Source organism: Raphanus sativus, chromosome 7, assembly GCF_000801105.2.
Source record: "Raphanus sativus cultivar WK10039 chromosome 7, ASM80110v3, whole genome shotgun sequence".
Lineage (NCBI taxonomy): Eukaryota > Viridiplantae > Streptophyta > Magnoliopsida > Brassicales > Brassicaceae > Raphanus > Raphanus sativus.
This window is the reverse complement of record NC_079517.1, coordinates 13,402,527-13,424,718: the sequence shown is the minus strand read 5'-3', so window position 1 is coordinate 13,424,718 and position 22,192 is coordinate 13,402,527. Positions and strand designations below refer to the sequence as shown.

The 22,192-nt window shown below is 33.4% G+C and overlaps 3 protein-coding genes, 1 long non-coding RNA gene, 1 other non-coding gene and 1 pseudogene across 5 annotated transcripts; 3 read left to right on the top strand and 3 right to left on the bottom strand.

The window, feature by feature from the left end:
• Window positions 1-1,513: 1,513 nt before the first annotated feature.
• Window positions 1,514-2,700, bottom strand: LOC130497670 (uncharacterized). The gene is made up of 2 exons (XR_008936679.1): window positions 2,607-2,700; window positions 1,514-1,664 (listed from the first exon to the last, which is right to left on the bottom strand). It is a non-coding gene; the product is annotated as an uncharacterized LOC130497670 (long non-coding RNA).
• A 742-nt stretch (window positions 2,701-3,442) lies between these two features.
• On the bottom strand, window positions 3,443-4,731 carry LOC108816335 (outer envelope pore protein 21B, chloroplastic). Its single transcript, XM_018588911.2, has 4 exons — window positions 4,559-4,731; window positions 4,107-4,181; window positions 3,777-4,028; window positions 3,443-3,672 (listed from the first exon to the last, which is right to left on the bottom strand). Exons 1-4 carry the CDS (start codon window positions 4,640-4,642, stop codon window positions 3,589-3,591), a joined length of 495 nt encoding a protein of 164 aa, XP_018444413.2. The 5' UTR covers window positions 4,643-4,731; the 3' UTR covers window positions 3,443-3,588.
• A 1,920-nt stretch (window positions 4,732-6,651) lies between these two features.
• LOC108815446 (probable serine/threonine-protein kinase PBL22) lies at window positions 6,652-8,257 on the top strand. Its single transcript, XM_018588047.2, has 6 exons — window positions 6,652-6,739; window positions 6,860-6,910; window positions 6,993-7,147; window positions 7,231-7,420; window positions 7,509-7,900; window positions 7,988-8,257. Exons 1-6 carry the CDS (start codon window positions 6,652-6,654, stop codon window positions 8,255-8,257), a joined length of 1,146 nt encoding a protein of 381 aa, XP_018443549.2.
• A 3,058-nt stretch (window positions 8,258-11,315) lies between these two features.
• LOC108814637 (probable serine/threonine-protein kinase PIX13) lies at window positions 11,316-16,145 on the top strand. The gene is made up of 6 exons (XM_018587251.2): window positions 11,316-11,583; window positions 11,672-12,132; window positions 14,819-14,954; window positions 15,050-15,183; window positions 15,266-15,389; window positions 15,475-16,145. Exons 1-6 carry the CDS (start codon window positions 11,508-11,510, stop codon window positions 15,891-15,893), a joined length of 1,350 nt encoding a protein of 449 aa, XP_018442753.1. The 5' UTR covers window positions 11,316-11,507; the 3' UTR covers window positions 15,894-16,145.
• A 2,837-nt stretch (window positions 16,146-18,982) lies between these two features.
• On the bottom strand, window positions 18,983-19,064 carry TRNAS-UGA (transfer RNA serine (anticodon UGA)). The gene has a single exon. It is a non-coding gene; the product is annotated as a tRNA-Ser (tRNA).
• Window positions 19,065-19,711: 647 nt separating this feature from the next.
• LOC108815970 (cyclin-B2-4-like) lies at window positions 19,712-22,114 on the top strand (annotated as a pseudogene).
• The last annotated feature ends 78 nt before the right edge of the window (window positions 22,115-22,192 follow it).

Genomic DNA, 22,192 nt, shown 5'->3' with positions numbered 1-22,192 from the left:
TAGAAGATGGACAAGTTAAAACACACTATATTAGTAATCAAAATTTTAATAATGTAAGAACAAAATAGATCTAGCTTTAATAAGATGATCTATAGCTACCAACTACAAAAATATTGAACAGTTTAAGATGTAGCGGCGGGTTTGTTATAATTTTTCCCTCACAGAAATATAGGTGACTAGGGAAATAACATACATTTATTTTTTATTTGTCTAAAACTATTTACTAAGTGATTAGCTATTAGTTTACAAAAAAAAAGTGATTAGCTATTTATTAAGTGATTTGCTATCAGTTTATATAAAAAAGTGATTAGCTATTCGTTTCGATACATAGATGTGCCATTAGAAAAAAAACACTAAACTTTTCATTGACTTTTTAATTAATTAACAATGTTTTCGTTGACTTGTCAATTTAGCACGCCGTCAGTTAATTTAACATAATTTGAAAAATAAAAACAAGTAGCCTCCTGGATTTAAACTCAGGTTGGATAGGACATATGACAAGTGTTTTGCCACTAGCCCTTTCAATGTACTTACTAACATATTTAATTTTATTTGGTACTTATTAAATATATTTTTTTTCTAAAACCTAAAAATATCTTTAAAATTTTAAAATTGAAAAAGGAATATTTTTATAAAATTAATTTTGAAATTAAAATTAAAAAATAATTTTTTTTTTCTTAAAAAAAATAAAAATTAAAAAATTCAATATCCAGTTTAAAAAATCGAAATTTTTTTCTTATAAAATAAAATTTTTTTCTCTTAAATTTTCTATTTTAAGCTAGATATTGAATTTTAAAGATTTTTATTTTTTTAAGAATTTTTTTTTTCATTTTAATTTCAAAATTAGTTTTATAAAAATATTTCTTTTCAATTTTTTGAAATTTTAAAGATATTTTTAAGTTTTTTAGAAAAAAAAATTATATTCAATGAGTACTAAAACATTAAATATGTTAGTAAGTATATTGAAAGTGCCACTAGCCCAGTGGTAAAACACCTTGTCATATGTCCTATCCAACCTGTGTTCAAATCCAGGAGGCTACTTGTTTTTATTTTTTCAAATCATATAAAACGACGTCGTTTCATCTCATTTGAAACGACGTTGTTTTACTTTAACGACAACAATAATCGACGTATGTTAAGTTAACTTTTTTTTTTTTGGTTTACAAAAAAAGTTAACTGACGCCGTGCTAAATTAGCAAGTCAACGAAAACATTGTTAATTTAATTAGAAAGTCAATGAAAGTTTAGTTTTTTTTGGCCAGCCCAAAAATTCATGTTTGTTTTGGCAATTCGTGCAAAGTTGAAGTTTTATTTGGCCGAAATCCCGTTTTAAAACTACTGTTAATAATCTCGATGAGACGGCAACTAATTTACTGTGTAGTTGCATAGAAACTAGATCTAGATAGATTACATGAATTTGAAAAAGAAGAAGAGAGATAAATAAGACATGCAGCAATATATGGTAAATGAAGAGAAGAAGCAAGCGTATGAAATTCTTATTTCTCCAAATCGAGTAAAAGGGCAAAATTATAAATCTATTATTTTTGATCAAAAGATTATAAATGTATTTAAAAAGACCATTTTTGTTGCCTCTTTGTCTTGAGTGCACTCCCCACTTTCCGATTTTCCACCGCCCATTTTTTCCTTTCCGTCACATGTCTCCGTCTTTCAATAAAAATGGATAAAATTGTTAGAAACTAAACCTCCAAATTTTACATAAACCTCTTATATGTTTTCTGAAAACACGTTTTAATATAGATATATTTTAACATTTAAAGCTCCTAACTATAATATGCAGAAAATATCTAAAAACTAGTCTTATATATTAACAACGATTTACAAGAGAAGTTTTATTCAATCTTAATATTGCGAGAACATATTCATTCATAAAATATCATGATTTTAAAAATATACAAGCATGTAAATTTTTATTTAAACAAGTTAACATTGGTCTTAGACTTTTGAAGCGATTAATGTTCTCGTGGTTTATTAACAAAATTACACTGTGAAAAGATAAAATGCTGCACTAAAAATAAAAACCATATATATATAGACTAAACAAAAAATTGTGAAAACCAATTTCACTAAAAACTATAAATTAATATTTGATAAATTAATAAACACTATGAATTAATAAATATTTCTGATTCCGAGTTATGCAGATTTAAGATATAACATAATTCGATAAAATAATAAGATAAAATTATTTAGAAAAAATTATATAAATATATGATCCTTTAAATCATATATATATATATATATAATGTACAAACCAAACATTCAGTTGATTTTGAATATTCATAATGACATTATTTCTATTTTTATTAATAATTCATATATTTTGATAATATTTAGTAAAGTTATATCCAAAACCATATTATTTTTAAAAAAAATATTTCATATACACCAAAATATATAAAAATAATATGGAAGTCGAATTTCTAAAACTTAATTAATGTACATACTGTAAAATTAATTATTTTTATTAATTTATATAAAAGATATACTCTTAAATATAAAAATCTAAAAAAAGAAATTTCTGTAAATTAATAACTCTATAAATTAATAAAATGTCATAATCACATTATTAATTTATAAAGTTTTTACTAGATGATTGTTGGAGTATAGAACGAAGGGGAATAACATTGTTTTTTTTAGATGGGAATAACATTGTTGTTGAGATGTAGTTTTAATATATAGCAGATGGTATCAGGTGTTAGAGAACAAGATATACACTCTATTTAATAATCCCTACGTAGAATATTTGACATTGAGTTTACATGCTAAAACGGTTTATTACCTGATACCGTTTACACAGAAAGATAGTGCTACATAACTAAAAGACTAAAAAGATGAATCACGTAGATGAAAAAGAAAATAATCTCAACTACTTTCCAATAGTACTTTACAGGTTAGGGAATTAAAAGTATATAACTTAGGATAAAACTTGTCACATCTTGATCAAAAAAAAAACTTGTCACATCTAATGAAATTTTCTTTATTAACCAACAAAAGTACTTCATCACTATAAGCTTTTAAATACTGCCGCCATATAATGCGAACATTATTGAGATATAGTTTAAATATGCACAGAGATCACGTTGATTTTTAGTTAAAGCCACTACCAAATCCAACCATGAAGTGGGTGACTTGTCCATGTCTGCTTGAAAACGATCTTTGATCCTTTTTCTCTTTCTGAGTGATGATGTCAGTACGCAAATCTTTGCTGCAAACGTAGGTTAATACTTTGTGATAACTTAAAACTCATTCTGGTTATGAAGTTGATGTTCTAAGCAGCACCACCACTATCTAAAGTTCAAACAACACAGCTGGTTGGAATTGGTTAACGAAATTATGATGGAATTCCGGTTTATGGTTTGCAATTGCAAGTTAAAAACATTTTATTTTGGTCTAGTTTGCTCTGGTTCAGCCATTGCTCTCTATAGTTCAAACCGTTATAAGCTTGCCAACATTCAAGTTCACAGACACTTGCAATAGTAATGGATACAATTTTGTAAAATCTGTGAATTTGATTAATTGGAAGAATCAAAGTATTACCAATACATTTTTCAGAAGAATCAGAGTGCAGTCACAGGTCAAACCTCAAGTTCCATTTTCCCTTCATGTTAGCGTTAAGAGTCCAATTGTTTTCTCTAATCTGCATATAAGGAACCTGAAAGAAAGAGACAACAAACAGCACATTGTTTCAACAAATAACCACAAGAGTGAATCTTGGAAGAGCCAACAACATACTTAAGCTACGAGAGAGAGAGATACCTTATTAAACATTTCGTAGCCAACTTTGAACCGTACATCCTGATCTTCCTTAAAGTTCATTATGTTCCAGGCAAATTCTGCAGCTCCTACAGGGTTCTTCTGATTGAAGTCTTGATCAAAATCACACCGCCCTTTAATATTGAAGGTCACAAGCTTATTAGCTCCCAAAGGAAACTCTTTTTTCCCGCGGACATGAGACCGAAGCTTGTGACGCTTATCATAATGGAATCCTACTCCCAGCCCTGTTAAAGCCTAACAGAAGTTTGTGACACTATGAGAATGCTTCAGGACAAAGAGAAAGCGAGAAACAAACAGAGAGTGAGATAGAACCTCGGGGAAAAGGTGTCTAATCATCGCAGAGAAGTAACTAGGGCCCCCAGTTGCAGTATCTAGCTCTCCATGAAGCTATACACCAAAGCAAAGAAAACAAAGAAAAATAAGAAACAGAACAAGCAAGTCATATACACATACTGACTTAAGATTTAAGGGAACCTCTGATAAATGAAGTTAACCACTCACTCAGACATAATCTTATTCCTGACACATTCTCACAAAACTCAAAAAACCCCAACAAACAAGAGTCCCAAGCAGAGGAAAGGGTGAGTGTACGAGACACAAAACCTAAACCATTTCTCAACTTGGCTCCTACAACGAAAACTCAAGTTTTCAAAATATGCAAACACATCTCATGTCAGAATCATTAGCCTTTTCATAATCCAAGATATCTAAGCACGAAACTAGTAAACCAAAAAAATAAGATAGGAGGCACGAAAATGTTTCACCTGTAAATGGGTTTTGGAGTTGAAGGGGAGCTTTTCCTTCGCGTGGATTCTCAAAGACTTCGAATACCTCAGAGAAGTCTCCATTTTTCTCCAGAAAATCGCCTAAAAGTAAATCACTACCAGAGCCCTAAACCAAAACCTCACCTAAAGTTTCCCACTGTATTCTGCACCTAGCTTCAACCAATAAGTCATTGCCAGGTGTTACAAATATTCTTTTGCAGTTTTAGACCCATATTAAGGCCCGTATATATATGGACTTATATCTGTAAAATCAGCCCGCAGTACAAAGCTTCAACTAATAACCCATTGCCACGTGTAATGGCCCAATGGGCTTAGACCCGTAAAATAAGCCTGTTTATGCGGGCAAACCCGATTCAATCAGCTTCTACTCAGTTGCATTGACAAAACCACTCAAGTCTCAACAAAGGCGACACCTTGACGCTGAAGGTAGTTGCTGCGTTCACCAATGTGCTTCAGCCGTTTCCCGAGAAGATAACTCTGAGAGATAGCCATCTTGTTATGCTCCAAGAAAGCGAGCAGTATCTCTCTCCTTGTGCTGTTGAGTCTCAGTCGTTGACTATCAAACAACCAAACGCGAGGGTTGAATCTTACACCAACTAGAGGACACGAAGCTTCAGGGGTCAGAGATTAAGTATGGTCCGTACAAGAATCTAGCGCAGTATTCTTATGCGCCGATTGTTGTTCATTTTGAAAGCAAGGTTGTGTCTGCTGTGGCTGAGAAGCTCGTGAGGGAGATAGAAGTGTCTCATTGGGGGAACGTGCAGGTCACGGAACATTACAATCTCGTTCACCCATGTGTTATTACGTGTTTTCAAGGTTGATACTCTTACCCATGTGTTATTACGTGTTTGACACGCTATTCTTACTTACAATCTTGTTCCATCAGGTTATAGTATCAATGGTCTCTAGTCCGTGGTAGTATAGGATTTAACTACAATCCAAACCAGATGCTGGGAACAGCTTTTTCGCAACAGGGAATAAATTGGTAGAAAGAAGAAGAATAGGTTTGTGATTGCACAAGGTGTATAAAATTTTCTTTTTTTGACTGAAAATTTTGTTTTGTTCTAAATGTATAAATATTATTATACAAAAAAAATATTGATCAAATTGTACTTTTGAGTGTGCATTTGAGTTTTAGCCTATGAGAGAGGACTGGATATCATCTGTCGTGTTAGAATGTTCCCAACTCCCAAGTACCGTAGTCTTCGGAGAGGTGGAAACTGTGTCATTTATTCAAATCAAAATATCATGTGTATATATATTGATCTCAAAATTATATCTAAATAAAGTTTTATTTAACGTTTTGTGATATGTAAGTTAATCTTTCTTCTGAAATTTGCTCTTGTTGAGTCCTATAATTTACTTGTTTCATTTCCAAATCAGCCTTATTTGATTTGTAAATCCTTTTGATTAAATTTAAAACCCATGGATTGTATATACTGTACATGGATGTGAAAACCAAGTTTAAAAACCTTAAATCAATTAAGGTTGGTATATTTTTATTGGAGGATTAAAAGAGAAAGCCTTCTAGAAAAAAACAGAAATTTCCATTTCAAAAAAATAATAATTAAATCGCTCAATTTAGTTCCAACTGAAAAAGAACGTTGAAAAGAAACAGAAGAAATAAAACGCGCAGTTCCAAAATTAGGGCTCATGGCTTCTTTTATTTTCTCTTCAGTTGCCTTCAAAAATTTTATCAGTTGCTTCCTCTCACCACTTTTTAAAAAAGGTTAGACCTCTTTCTCTAAAGATCTTTTGCCTCGAGAAGATTGCATAAAAATCTGTTCATTATTGTATAACATTTTGTATAAATCAACTTTTATATTTTCTCTCCAATCAATATTTTCTTTACTTCTTTAAGGAAACACTAATTCGATCAAAGCTTGCTTTGTGTTGGTGGCTTCATAGTTTCCCTATTTTCCTGGAATTAAATAGAGGAAAAAGTTTCAAGGAGCTAGGTTAGATGTTGGACATGATCTCAAACAAGCTCTTTCTCTGAATCCATTTCTTTGGCCCTTGTTGTTTTTCTTGGTGCTTACGTTTCATTTCATTACCTAAATTTTATAAGCACGATGAGTTGTTTCTCTTGTCTCGACACACGAACCCGTGACATGAGAATCAACATTGATACCGTTCCGTACCTAACCGATGATTCCTCAGGTTTTGAAAATTTCTCTATCACTCTCTTTTTATTTATTGTAAACTAATATCTCTACTTTATTTTTGGTTTTCCTCTCTTTAGAAAGTTTTATCATTTGTAATTCTCATGTTTGTTTGCAGTTGACAAAAGAAACGATTCAAAAGGAGCAAGGTCCAAATCTGGCATTTTAGGTTAGGCATTTTCCGATGATTATTTATTTTTGAAAATGTTTACGAAGAAAAAAAAATGTTCTGATTTTTGGGTTTTGGTCAGTTAATGGGAAAGTGAATAGCCCTAGACCCGGCGGTGGCGCACGGAGTTTCACGTTCAAGGAGTTAGCCGCAGCAACCAAGAACTTCCGGGAGGAGAACATGATTGGAAAAGGAGGGTTCGGTAGTGTCTTCAAAGGACGTTTATATTCAGGACAGGTAAAGTCAAGCTTTGTCTGTATTTTTATACATGTTAAATGTTACTTAAATATTTTGATGGGGAATTAAATAAAACGTTACAGGTTGTGGCGATCAAGCAATTAAACCCAGATGGGCATCAAGGAAATCAAGAGTTCATAGTCGAGGTTCTCATGCTTAGTGTCTTCAGTCATCCAAACCTAGTAACTTTAATTGGTTACTGTACTTCTGGTGCCCAGAGACTTCTTGTGTATGAATACATGCCTATGGGTAGCTTAGAAGATCATCTTTTTGGTTAGTCAGTGTGTTACAAAATATATACCTTTTCATCATATTTTTACTAATTTAACCTAATTTGTTTTCTTGTTGTTGCTAAACTCAGATCTTGAGCCTGATCAGACTCCTCTAAGCTGGAACACTCGAATGAAAATCGCTGTTGGTGCAGCTCGTGGCATCGAGTATCTTCATTGTAAAATAAGCCCATCCGTGATATACCGTGACTTGAAATCTTCAAACATTCTGTTAGATAAAGACTTCAACCCTAAACTCTCTGACTTTGGACTTGCTAAAGTCGGTCCTGTCGGTAACCGGACACACGTGTCGACTCGGGTCATGGGTACTTACGGATACTGTGCTCCAGAGTACGCAATGAGCGGGAAGTTAACCATTAAATCAGATATCTATTGCTTCGGTGTTGTGTTGCTTGAGCTGGTTACCGGTAGAGAGGCTATTGATTTGAGTAAACCAAATGGTGAACAATATCTTGTTTCTTGGGTAAGTAAACCAAATATTTTAGAGCCGGATTGAACCGGAACTCAGTTTTCTTGTTTAACCGTGTGTTTACTCTTGGTGTTTATGCAGGCTCGACAGTATCTCAACGATCCTAAGAAATTTGGACATCTAGTGGACCCGTTGTTGCGTGGAAAGTACCCAAAGAAGTGTCTTAACTACGTGATAGCCATTACAGAAATGTGTCTGAAGGAAGAAGCTAATCAACGACCGACAATAGGAGATGTTGTGGTGGCATTTGAGTATATAGCTGCTCAGAGCAAATCTCATGAAGCTAGAAGCGTGGCTTGCAAGTCTACGGGTTCTTACCGGTCAAGAGGGGAACCAAAACAGGGTTTATAAGTTGTGTAAGTTAGAGCACTCTTATTGCAGTCTCTAATAAGGGTTTTAAAGGGGGGTGGGGTCCATGAAAGTCAGAGAAAAGGGGAAGAAAAGGAGAAAAAGGCTCAGATAGAGAAACTGTTTCTGTGTGTTTCTGTCACTATTATGCGGGCCCCACGACACGTGGTGGCCCGCGATTGGTGCAATTTTAATTTTTTTTTTTTTAAGTAAAAAAGAAAAAATTAGAGAAACCCTGTGGGGTTCTGTGGATAAGAGTGCTCTTAAAGATGAAACCTCTCGTACAGGCAGTAGGTTGGTGATAAGACCGCGAAAGTATTTATCTTTTGTTTTCTTGTTTTGTTCCCCGGAGGGTTTTGTTTAGTCAGTTTAATAACGGGGTTTTCGCACCTTAAAATGATGCTTACTGATTAAAATAGCAAATATATTTTTATAATGAAAATATTATGTGTTTTATAAAGTTTTAGCGATTATAGCTGAATTTATAATTCAGTAGGATAAATATAAGAAATTCATGTTAAAGATGTGGTGGTTATGAAGTTTGATAATATTTTCCATATTTTATTTTTTATAATACAGTTTTTGTCTATCTATTTATTTTTGAACATGGTGTATATGTCTTCAATGCGAGGCATTGATATCAAACTAACTGTAAGAATGTGACATACATGCTATAAATAATGTAGTCAACTTCTGAAATGATCTGAGTTTTTCTCACAAGAAAATGAATTGAATGCAATAAATGTAAGTAGCTGACGAACGGACTTACGCGGGGTTTTAATATTTTATATCTTGAACGCGCTACTTAACCCGATCTACACATCATTTCCCCTGTATATATCATACAATCTGCATATTGCAATTTGTAATATAAGAAGAATAAACTAACATCTGTGCACGTTTCCATGATAATCTTAAATAAAAATTAAACAAAATCAAATCTAAACCATCTCATACATCGGTCTTGGTGTCTTACTAACTTATGCTTATTTTTCAAAAAAGCTTTATTTGGACCGTCAGCGACCGCATTTGTGGGAAATATAACGCTAAAATATGCATTCTTTAACAATTAGTCATTAATCATTATAATTACATTTATCAAATATCATGCTCATCGTTTCAACATATTAGCGTTGGTAACAACATCCGGAGGTATATGGTTCTGACTCGTTTTCATATGTTTCATACACTGTCACATGTATACTCGGAAACATTTTTCTTCTTGTTTGACCTTTTCCTAATGATATTTTCTAAGGTTTTTCCTAATAGCCATGATACACTAATAACTATACGACAAATTGGCAGCAAAGCGTCTTTTAGATTTACTACATACTATTTTATTTGAGTTTTCCACATACAAAACAATGATTTTTGTTTTCATATATAAATATTTTACTAATATCTCGAATTTGTTTGCTTTTATGACCACACAATTCTGAATTTTTTTTGTTTGCTTTTACTCTACTTGTGACGTCCCAGGTTACGTCATTAAGGTGACGTATATGATTGGCGGAGTCAAAGATAAGATTTTTTCTTGGGTTCATCCCCTATGGTAAACTTTTAAGTTCACCAACTAATAGAAAGTTGTTATTTTAAATATAGTATCTTTTAATTAAGGAAACAAAAATAACTTGCCAAATTATATTATGCTTTTAAAATAAATAAAAAAGATTAAATAAATAAAAATAACAATAGTTCTCAATAAATATTATTTTAAAAAAAAAATATTTATAAGATTTGGAGTTTAGTGTTTAAGATTTATAGTTTAGAATTTATCCAAATGTTTAGTGTTTTTTCAAGGGTTAGGGTTTACCCAAGGATTTAAGGTTTACCCAAGGGTTTAGGGTTTAGTGTTTTGTTGACAACATGTTTAGTGATTTTTCCAAGGGTTTATGGTTTACCCAAGGGTTTAGAGTTTATGATTAGAGTTTAGGGTTTAGTATTAGAGTTTAGGGTTTAGTATTAGAATTTAGAGTTTAGTGTTTTGTTGACAACATTAATTTTTTTAATTCGTTTTTATATACTATTTTTATTTATTTTTAAATTTTATTTTGAAAAAATAATATAATTTGACAAATTATTTGTTTCCTTAATTAAAAGATACTGAATCTAAAATGACAAGTTTCTATTGGTTGGTAAACCTAAAAGTTCATCCTAGGGAGTGAACCCAAGAATAACTCCAAAGATAAAGTACTTTGGTAATAAAAAGTACGAACAATGTGTAAATTAATTTATGATATTTAACTATATATTCAGTGTTAACTAAGTTAATATATGATATTCATACTATAATAAAATTTTGGGAATATGTTGTCTTTTCCTAAATAAAAGCACCTTTAATGAAGACTTCTCTACGTGAACGAATATATATATATATTATTGTTTTAATATGAGTATTTAAACTTTACAGAAAATCCAAACGAAAATATTTAAACTTAAATGAAGATACTTTCGATCATCGCTTGAATTTCTCGTAAAATTTAGATATTCATAAGTTCATAACTAAAAATAATATATATTTATATAGATAAACCTCCATTGAAAGTCTTTATTGAAAGTGCTCTTAAGAACGAGCAACCATGTGTATGTTTTCTTTTTGTCTTTGGCGTGGTAAACATGAAAAATTAGAAATCATTTGTAAACACAGGTATTTATGGTCATTTAGTGCCTGACCTTAATTAAAGAGGTAGTATATACATTTATATTAGACTTTATGTAATTACTTTAGTCGAATACAATCAACCTCACAAAGTAGTACACTATACACAAAACACATAACGATAGACTCCTAACATAAAAACAGAACGGAGCAGAAAATATAGATATCGACTTTTTAGCTGCAATTGTTTCCCGATCTGCGACCCCGCCTTTGACTTGTAATTTATATTTAAGAATTGACAAATCTTAATCTCTTTTTCTTTTGCAATCAACAATTATGAATAATGACTAACTACGTTGAAAATATTGGTAATTAAAAAATATCAACAATCAGCCAATGAAACTGATGGGTGGGCTATATAACCACGGCGAAATCAAATAACCTTTTATCAAATTAATAATATATATATATATCCACAAAGAGTCTTTCCTCTCTATCTCTCTCCTCCTCCCTCCATCTCCCAGCTAAAATCCCCAGAAAAAGGAAGGAAGAAGGGGACACTCGGAGAAAGGGTTCTCTCTATTCTTATGATCCTGAAGCGTGAAGCCAAGATAGAACAACAGAGAGCAAACTCAAAACTTGTGTTGTGTCTTGATGGGGAACTGTTGTCCTGGCGGATCTTCTAGTGTTCGGCACGAACAGAGCCCTGTCTCCACCAAGCCCCTCCCGGGTTCACACACACAAACATATCTCTCTGTTTATTTTCTTTTACATCGAACTTCCGTTCAATCTAATAAAATCTTGTGTTGATCTTACAGTGGTGAAAAATATTCAAGATCCTGTAAAAAAAGTCCTTCCGCCGCCGTTGGTGGCTATGCCGCCGGCTAGGGGTTTGAAACCAAAGTTTCCGGCGGCGGCGGTACCAGGACGCACAACGAGACCCGTCGATACCCCACCTCGTGAAAAGTATCAGGAGAAGACAAGATCTGTAGAATGTCCACCGTTAAAGCGGGTGGAGAAACTAGGTGTTGGAAGAAAGGCAGTGCCGCCGAGCGGGAAGATAGGGACGCCGAGTCTAAAGATGTTTTCATTATTGGATCTTAAGACGGCGACAAAGAATTTCCGACCGGAGTCGATGATCGGAGAAGGTGGGTTCGGACAGGTGTTCAAAGGATGGTTGGAAGAAAAGACCTTAGCTCCGTCGAGGGCCGGCGTTGGAATACCAGTAGCTGTAAAGAAATCAAACCCTGATAGTGCTCAAGGCTTGCATGAATGGCAGGCAAGTGCATATTTTCTTTCCCTTTTCATTTATTTTTAGAAAATTTTATTCGATTCCATTTGCATTGCATTCATTAAAAGTTAGCAAACCCTTTAAAAAAAAAATTCATTAAAAGTTTCTAATTTAAGATATATTGATTGGAAACATCATTTGTGCATATATATAGGCGCAAATCAGGGAAAATAAACATTTCAGATTAGGATGTATTTATGATAGAAATAACAAACAAGTAGACTAGTCATTTATTTTTTTCTAATGACTACTGCTAAACTTATACATAAGAAGATGTAATTAAGCACATGTATGAAACCTTTTAGCTTGCTACTTGTCGTATTGTTGCTCAAAATATAATGATAAGTTTGAAAACATATATTCTACTAATAGTGACTAGTCGAACAAATTATGTGGTAGTATTAATTTGGCTTTAATTTAGGGATTTCCTTTTACAAATGCATCAACTTAGGGTTTAAATGTCAATAACAAAAAAGAGACAAATGTATATATAATCTTTGAGCGGCATGTTATAAATGATTACTCGATAATAATAATAAAAGTACTGATGTGTTTTTAAAACATAACACGTAAATAGTTATATTGGAAGGAATTAGTTCTAATCGTTTATTGATGAATTTCATTGTTGAGACACGTAAATAGTTATATTGGAAGGAATTAGTTCTAATCGTTTATTGATGAATTTCATTGTTGTCTCATTAACATTCCCCACTTTTTTATACCTAAAAGAAGAAGTCAATCTAACATTATACCAAAAGTAAAGGAAGAAGAAGTCAAGGAACTCTCACGTAACTGAATCACGAAAAATAGGCATATCATGGTCAACGAGACGTATATTTAGACGTGGGTACGGATAGAATACTAACATAATTTTCATGTGATTTACTCTTTTTTTTTTTCCCGTCTGAAGAAATATATTACAGGGACTAAGCCCAACACACGAATTACAAACAGAAGTCCATTAGAAAGGGCAAACAAAAGAAAACAACAAACTGGGCCTCAAAGCCCACCGCCCTAAACCAAACGACGCCACGCGTCAAGTCACTCTCGCAACCGCCCACGTGTTGCACTTCTAACCTCACGCGCCTGCTGCGTCACCAACTCCTCGTCTCGAAATCCGAAACATCACATCAAAGCTCAAGACGTCGGTGGTTGCCGGAGCCGACGAGGCTACCACCGATTCGCCGGATCTCACCGTTTCTGGAGCGCACAAACCTTTCTTCTTCGTCTATTCTTCCACGGAGAGCTTCACCGGAACCGTACCGAGCTCTCCTCCAGGCTAGAAATAGACCGATCGTAACCTTTCAAACAACACCCTCGCTTCTTTCATCGGATAGACCCATCAGTCTGTCGGGCTCTCATCCGAAAGCGAAGCCAGGAACCACCACCGAGACACAGATGGAAAACCCTAAAACTTTCACCAGAGCCGCCGCCAAAACGCGAAGACCGTTCGGCGCGGAAACCAAGAGCCGACCGTTTATCCTAAACGTATAGATGCAACGGCGGAGACTTTAGCCGGCCGTCCACCTCTAAAAGGTACGGCGCCGGAGACAGAAAAAAAACAAGAAGAAAACGAGAAGATAATTCTAGACTAGAGCCGAAAGAAAGCATGAAAAAACAAGAAGGCCGGACCGACGGTGGCTGTGGTAGCCCACCCGTCGGCCGGAGCCACAGTTCACGGCGGAGAAACTAGAGAGAAGTCAGAGAGAATTTCTAGAGAGAATTTTCCTCTTTCTTCTACTCATGTGATTTACTCTATTGTGCAAATTTTTTTTATATTTAAAAATATTCATGAATATTTACGGATACTTTATCAGTTTTGTTCAATAAGTAATTAGAAAAAATAATACCAATTTATTTTCTTAGAAATATATTTTACACACTAAAAGTAAAAAATTAATGGAATTATATGTTTTATAAAAATTTTAATTAATATTTTTTCTTGTAAAACAAATGTTTTTAGAAAATTGTCGTTTTGTATAAATATTTTTATTCTTTTTAAATTAATATTATATAAGTAACTTTTAAAATAAAATTTAATAAAATATATGTTAAATAATAATTATATAATATTATACATTTATTTATATAAAAGTCGAAATGAATCGAATACTCATTTCCATATTTTTTATATTTATGATTTATTTTGTTTTTGATGAATATTGATTTTTATTATTTGTTTTGCTTCGAAGAGTTACGGATATCTGGATTTTCGAATTAAAATTTAAGAAGAATTAATGATGTGGTTGGATGTCTTCTTCTTTTGTGTCGATACGTGGAAATAATTTTTCTTCTCCTATGTGTAAAGTGACCAGCTAGAAATTCAGATCTATTATAATCTATATCAAAATAAAAATTGTGAATGAACTTTTTCACGACCACAATACTGTATATAATAATAATAATAATAATAATAATAATAATAATAAAAACTTATTAAGATATGGAAACAATAAACAAAAAAAGAAGTAAACCTTGACCTGGTTTTCGACAAGATATAATAAACAAATATCAGTATGAATATGTACGAGCTTTGACCATTGACCTTTCAAATATGTAAAATACTGAACAAAATAATATATTTCAGAGTTTTTTCATAATGACTATCACTAATTTTCTTGAACGCAGTCATATGGGACGTAACTGTTAACGTGTGTATATTGCAAAATTGCAGTGCGAAGTGAGATTTTTAGGGAAGTTTCATCATCCAAATCTGGTCAAGCTATTGGGTTATTGCTGGGAAGAGAATCAGTTCCTCTTGGTGTACGAGTATTTGCCTAAAGGAAGCCTTGAAAATCACCTCTTCTCAAGTACAATATCACTCACGCATTAATCACTTCATCTTACAAATCATCTTTCTTTCTTTATATAGTATACTTATGATGTGCATGTAATGTTATTGCAGAAGGAGAGGCGTTAACATGGGATACACGTTTGAAAATTGCCATTGAAGCAGCTCAAGGACTTACTTTTTTACATAACTCCGAAAAGAGTGTTATTTACAGAGACTTCAAGGCTTCAAACATTCTTCTTGATTCCGTACGGTGTCATTTCTTGTCATTTCTATCCCACATTTTCTGTATGCATGTTTTTATTTAACAGTTGTTTCCGTTTCTTACAGAACTTCCACGCCAAGCTTTCTGACTTCGGTCTAGCCAAAAATGGCCCGATTAATGGATTCTCCCACGTGACCACACGTGTCATGGGCACACAAGGTTACGCAGCTCCCGAATACATGGCTACAGGTAAATAAAAAACGTACAATTTTGTTTGAAAAACGCATGCTTCTTTTCAATCTTGTAAACAATGTTTTCTTGAATGTTGTTATAGGTCATTTATACGTGCGGAGTGATGTTTACGGGTTTGGAGTGGTCCTCCTAGAGCTATTAACTGGTCTAAGAGCATTAGACCCAACCCGACCATCTGCGCAACAGAACCTTGTCGAATGGGCTAAACCGGTTCTGACCCAGAAAAAGAAAATCCAGAAAATGATGGACCCACGGCTCGAGCACAAGTATCCAATTATGGCAGTGACCAGAACCGCTGCACTAATTCTACAGTGTCTCGAGACTGACCCGAAGAACCGACCGCCCATGGACGATGTACTTAGAGAACTGGAAATCGTGAGGACTATCAGAGTCGAACCAAAAGTAGAGAGGCGTAAACGTAGCGGTGGTGATTCAGATCATAATAACCGTGTTAATGGATATGGTTCACCGCACGTCCGTAGAACTGGCCGCACCGGATAGTCAAAGAGAGTGGCTATGGATAGGAGTCATACTCGCAAAGCTTTATTTTTTAACAATAAAACGATTCTTTTTTTCTGTAGTGTTTTGTTTACATTTTCAAAATTATTTAAATATAATATGGAGAAAAAGAAAGAAAGAAAACTTATTGAAACATATTCTGTACAATATGACAGTTCTAGTTTTCTCAGGCAAAAAAAAAAACATTTTTGTAAATACAAACTATATGTGATATCTTTGTCTCTTCTCCTTAAATGTCTCTTCTTATTGTCAAGAAAGGCTTCCACTGATAGAAGAACGTTCTTGTAAGTTGTAAATGATGAGAAGAGAGCTGAAGCAAAAGCTTCATCGTTTGTCCAGGGATAGATCTGCAAACATCTAAACATCCCTCTACATCATCGTCACATCTCAACAAAACCCATTCATTGTCTTCATCTAAGTACTTCAGATCAATATCTGCTCGCATCTTCTATACTAAATCGTTTACATATTTCCCATAACAGATCTTTTAGCCTACGCAAGTTTCTCATCCTGAACCGCATTTTTTTTTTAATTATACAGAGATATCCTGAACCGTATATTTTCCTCCTCATATCTTACCTTAATCCTCAGAAAATCATCTTCTTTGTGATGATGTTAATGGTGGTGACTGCGTTTCCTTACCAGATCTTGAGAGAGACACATTCGTAGGATCTTCATTGTTTACTTGTCTTTCACTAGAACAGCTAGAGCTGTTACTACTACACGAGGAAGCAGGAGACAAGAACGTGGTCTTGTTGGATTGTTGTTGTAATAAAGATGTTGCATCTTGTTGGAAGTTCTCATAGAGGGAGCTTATAGATGATGACCTGAAACACCTTGAACCGAATCAATGACACGTTGGATTTTCTGAAATGAATGACCAACTCTCTTGATCTTTCTTGATGGTCATCTCTGTATCCCATGCTGTCTACGGATTCTCTTCAATGTCGTTGGACAAACTGAACCAAACTTCATGATCAATAACAATCTATAATGAAATCTTTTAAAAAAAGAAATCTATAATGAAATGAAACAAAACCAAGAACTAATATGTAAATGTTTTTACTTACCACCAACACTCTTTGCAGTATCTTTGAGACTCCCTGCAAAGTACTGTCTAAGAAAATCTGAAGTTATGTTTCTTTCGGCTTTTCCGCGTTTTCTCTGATGTTCCTGCATCAATGGCTAAGCTAACATTTTGAGCATCACCTTTAGTTTGATGTATTTTAGATATGTTCTCTATCTTTGGCAATATCTCTCCTCTTTCTATTGAATCTCCCTCTTCTCCTAGTTCTTTCTCAGTGACTGTCCTTAAGCTTCTAGGTACATGGGTCATTATCAAGTCCGGTCCTAGGCTAAATCTCATAAAGCAATAACTTTAGGCACCACAAGTTTTATATATTTCAGGGGCCGCCAAATGTTGATAGAATCACTTTGTCTTAGTGGTTTGGGTGATGCTCATCTTGTTTATGGTGAGAAGTTCGACTCTTCTTCCCTCTGCTATTTGTATTTTCATTTGGAATTAGTAATAAAGATTTGACTTAAACTCAACGATTTGGTTTCCTTTCTAACAAACTTAGTTTTTCATAGAGAAAATGACTAAGATAACACTAAACCAAGTTTTTGTCACAAAAATAGCATCAGAAAGGAGGAAAATAACAAATTTTTTTTTATTGAATGATAAATATGTATTTATAACATTTGAGTTAATTAATTTAAGACTTAGTGTTTAGAGTTAAGGGATGGAGTTTTAGGAATATGTTCAAATATTTAAAAACAAAAAATAAATATTAAAATTTTTAAAACAAAGAGGTAATATTTTGATAATTTTTTTTTGAGTGATATTTTTGTGACGAAAACTTAAAAAGTGATATTTGAGAGAATTGTCTTTTTATTTATTAAAAAACTATATAAAGTGATATGTTATTAATAAATTATTTAGTTAAATCCTAACCATTTTAAAAGGAGATATTTTTTTCTTGGTTCTCTCAATCTCGAGTGTATCATTTTTTTCTTTATTTCTTTGTTTTCTTGTAATTCTTTTTTGTTTTATTACAAAAATTCTAAAATCTAAAAATAAAGTATCATAAATTATGTTCTGATATTCTGTGAGACATTTCTTAAATGAAATTGGTGCTAATATTAAGGTGATTTTATCATATGTATTGATATAATATACAATTTATGTTTTTTTATTGTAGAAATGCTAAATTTAGAACTAATGAATCAATCGAATGGACTGACAAATGGAATAAGAATATACTAGACCTTGATCCGCCCGACCGGACGGGTATTATTTATTTTGTTTATATTAAATTATGTATTTGTAATATTTAAATAAAATTAGATTGAAAAATTTTTACAGTTATAGGAAAAATAAAAATAAAAATTAAAAGTTTAAAAAAATATTCTGATATAAATTTTAATTGTCTACCTAAAATAATATAAGGGTGAGTCATAATTTTCTCCAATTCCAAAATCTTAGTATCTCTTTAAATAAATAATTAAATTTATAAATACATAAAATACACAAAACATCTTTTGAAATATATTTCTATTAAAAATAAATTTGTTAAAGAAAACTAATTTTGCGCTGTTGTTGTTTATTTTTATAGTTTGATCCGTGACCGTATAAATATTTTCTTTCACTTAAATTTTTTCTTTATACTAATGGTATGATATATATATGTATTAAAATGTATTACGTAATAATGGAAAGAAGTTATTTACTGTTTATAGTATTAATGTGCATTAAATTTAAGATTTATCATGAATTTATCGTGGAATCAATTTAAGAAATTATGCATTAAATTACGAAAAGACAAAATCCATTAAAATAGATTTATTAAATACTTCAGTAGCAATAGGTTGTAAATATTTTTGTAAGTTTTAGGGTTAATTTTAAAGTGTACTTCTATTTAATAATAAAGATGCTGACAGAACAATGGTTATTCAAATTTGATCAATGATTTTTCAATATTTTTTGTCTCATATTTTATGACAAACCACAAGAGCAAAACATATACTAGTATTTTGTTGGAAAAGAAGAAAATTAAAAAAAAAAATCAAATCGTCAACAGCAGGGTTCGAACCTGCGCGGGCGAAGCCCAACAGATTTCAAGTCTGTCTCCTTAACCACTCGGACATATTGACTTTGATGTTAAGTACTCGATATGTAAATTATATCAGCTTCCGATCTATATCTTTATTTGTTCGAAAGATTACGGTGGGAATAGTCATTTAGTTGAAGCTAATCAAATCAACTATATAATGAATCCAACAAAAAAAAAAAACATATAAATTTATTTGAATTCCTGAGAGCATTTATCAGACCAGAGGCAAGAACCCGAATCTGCCCAGATAGTAGTGACCTCTCATCATAATTGATGTTTAAAAGATTGTCAATTCTAAGGTATGGGATTTAAATATAACGGATAACTATGAATTTAGTTAAATCATAATTAGCTGATAATAAAACAAATAAACGAGGATATTAATACCATTTTCATTACAAGGCGGTTGGTGGTCGGTGGTAAATATAAGGAAGAAAATAATACAAGGGAGAATTTGAAATGGTGTAAAGAAAATAAAGCCGTTGGGTTATCCAGGATTCCAAAAGAAGGCGATCGGGTTTTGATTGGATCCAACGGCCGAGATTAACTAGCCGTTCATTTCAGAAAAAGAAAAAAAAGAATCAACATCCTTTTGTGTGTGTAGCGGACATACACCGCTCTTCGCGTCCTTCAAATCTTTCGCTAATAACTAACTCTACAATCTTTGATAAAGAGAGAGGGAAGTCTCGACAGAGTTACGAATCGGTTTGCTGTTATGGGATTGTGCTGCTGACAGAGACATACAGAAAGAACAGAGAGAGAGAGAGAGAGCGATCGTCGAAAGGCAACAAAAAGGTGAAGAATTTAATGTTGATTTCATCTGGGTTTTAGGCTCTTTCTTCAAATTGCATTCAAAGCCACAATCTTTAATTGTTTAGATATTTTTGACATGTTTTTTTTTATTATTGTTAACAATATGATTCTGTGATCAGAATACTTGGGGAATAAAGATGGTTGGATCAGAGGAGAACAAAAGACAGAGTTGTTGGACCCATGAATCCGAGGATTGGGCAGACACGAAGAGCACTCAGTAACATAAACAAGAACATCATCCGAGATCCTCTTTATCCTTGTGTTGCTGTCAACAAGAGACCATTCTCCCAGTAATTAATTAACTAACTTCTTCCTCCAATACTTTAAAAAAGTTTTGTATTTCATAAGAGTCCTAAAGAACCAATCCTTTTTCTTTGTCTGACTCAGGAGAAATGGGACATGCCACAAGAAGATTCCACCTGTTCCTGTCCATCGACCCATCACAAGGTCAGTTATTTCATCCACTATTCAATGTCACCCATTTTGTAATGATGAGTTTTGTTTAGGAGCTTACTCTTGATTTTGGTTTTCAGGAAGTTTGCTGCTCAATTAGCTGAGAACAAACCCCAAATACATAAACAGGTTACACCCTTTTTTTATATATATATATATATTATTACAACACGTTAGGATTTTTGGTATCTTAAAACACATGGCTTCAGTTTTAAACATGTCTTTTGTGGTTAGGAAACCAAACAATCAGACGAAGATGGAGACTTTCACGAGCCAATGTTTGTTCAACACACTGAATCCATGCTTGATGAAATTGACAGAATGGTACTAACAACACTAAAACATGTCACAACCACCCCCCCCCCCTTCTTTGATTATGACTCCATATTAGAAACATTCTGTGCAGGAGGGTATTGAAATGGAAGATTCCGATGAAGAAGAGACCGTGATGGATATAGATAGCTCTGACAAGAACAACTCTCTAGCTGTAGTCGAATACATCCATGACTTATATGACTTCTACAAGAACAATGAGGTAAATACTTTTGTCCCCCTCCTATCAATCAAGACATCAGTTGATTGATTGAAACCTTTCAATTATTCTTACAGTGTCGTAGCTGCGTCCCGCCTAACTACATGGAGATTCAACCTGACATTAACGAGAGGATGAGAGCCATCCTTGTTGATTGGTTGATTGAGGTTAGTTAGTTAGTAGACATAAAAGTGCTTTTGTTTCTTGGACATAGTTTAGCAACTGAATGTGGAACTTGTGTGCAGGTGCATTACAAGTTTGAGCTCATGGAAGAGACGCTTTACCTCACAATCAACCTCATCGACAGGTTTCTTGCGGCGGTTACTCACCATGTCCCAAGGAAAAAGCTTCAGCTTGTCGGTGTAACAGCTTTGTTGCTCGCTTGCAAATACGAAGAAGTCTCGGTCCCTGTTGTTGACGATCTCATCGTCATCTCTGACAAGGCTTACACTAGAAGAGAAGTTCTCGACATGGTAAAAACATTCTTTCTTCACTTAGATCATCATAAACCATGGAATGCTCTCTCTGATGGGTTTGTTTTTACTTGCTTGCAGGAGAAGTTAATGGCGAATACCTTGCAGTTCAATTTCTGTTTGCCAACTCCTTATGTGTTCATGAGGAGGTTTCTCAAAGCTGCACAATCTGATAAAAAGGTTTGTGTTTGTTTTAACTTCCTTTGATTGATTCATCAGATCTTCTCACTTGGTAGGTATATAGAGGAGAATCAAATGTGAGTTTTGTTACTTTCTAGGTTGAGCTTCTATCGTTCTTCATCATTGAGCTTTGCTTAGTTGAGTACGAGATGCTTCAGTACGTTCCTTCTCAGTTAGCTGCTTCAGCGATCTACACTGCTCAGTCCACGCTTAAAGGATTTGAAGAGTGGAGCAAGACCTGCGAGTTCTACACAGGCTACACTGAAGAAAAGCTTTTGTAAGCAGTCAACCAAATTAAAGAATATTTTTTCTTACTAATAGAGATTGAAAATCACATTATAGGTTCTGAGATTGTTTTTTTTTGATGGAATACAGGGACTGTTCGAGAAAGATGGTTGGCTTGCATCACAAGGCAGGGACAGGGAAGCTAACAGGTGTTTACAGGAAATACAACACATCCAAGTTTGGGTATGCTGCAAGAACTGAGCCAGCTGAGTTTCTTCTCCTGTAAACCCGAAGGTTTTATTAGGTCATACTATAATGACTTTGACCAGCTGCATAAGCTTGGGTGACAATTGTTTGTTTTTGGTACAGAGTTTCACTTACTGGTGATTAGTCAATCAGAATATTTTCTTTATATTGATTGATAGCAACTCTCTCACTCAAGCTTTCCTTCTTCATTGTGAAACCTAATCAATTAACATCTTCAAATTTAAT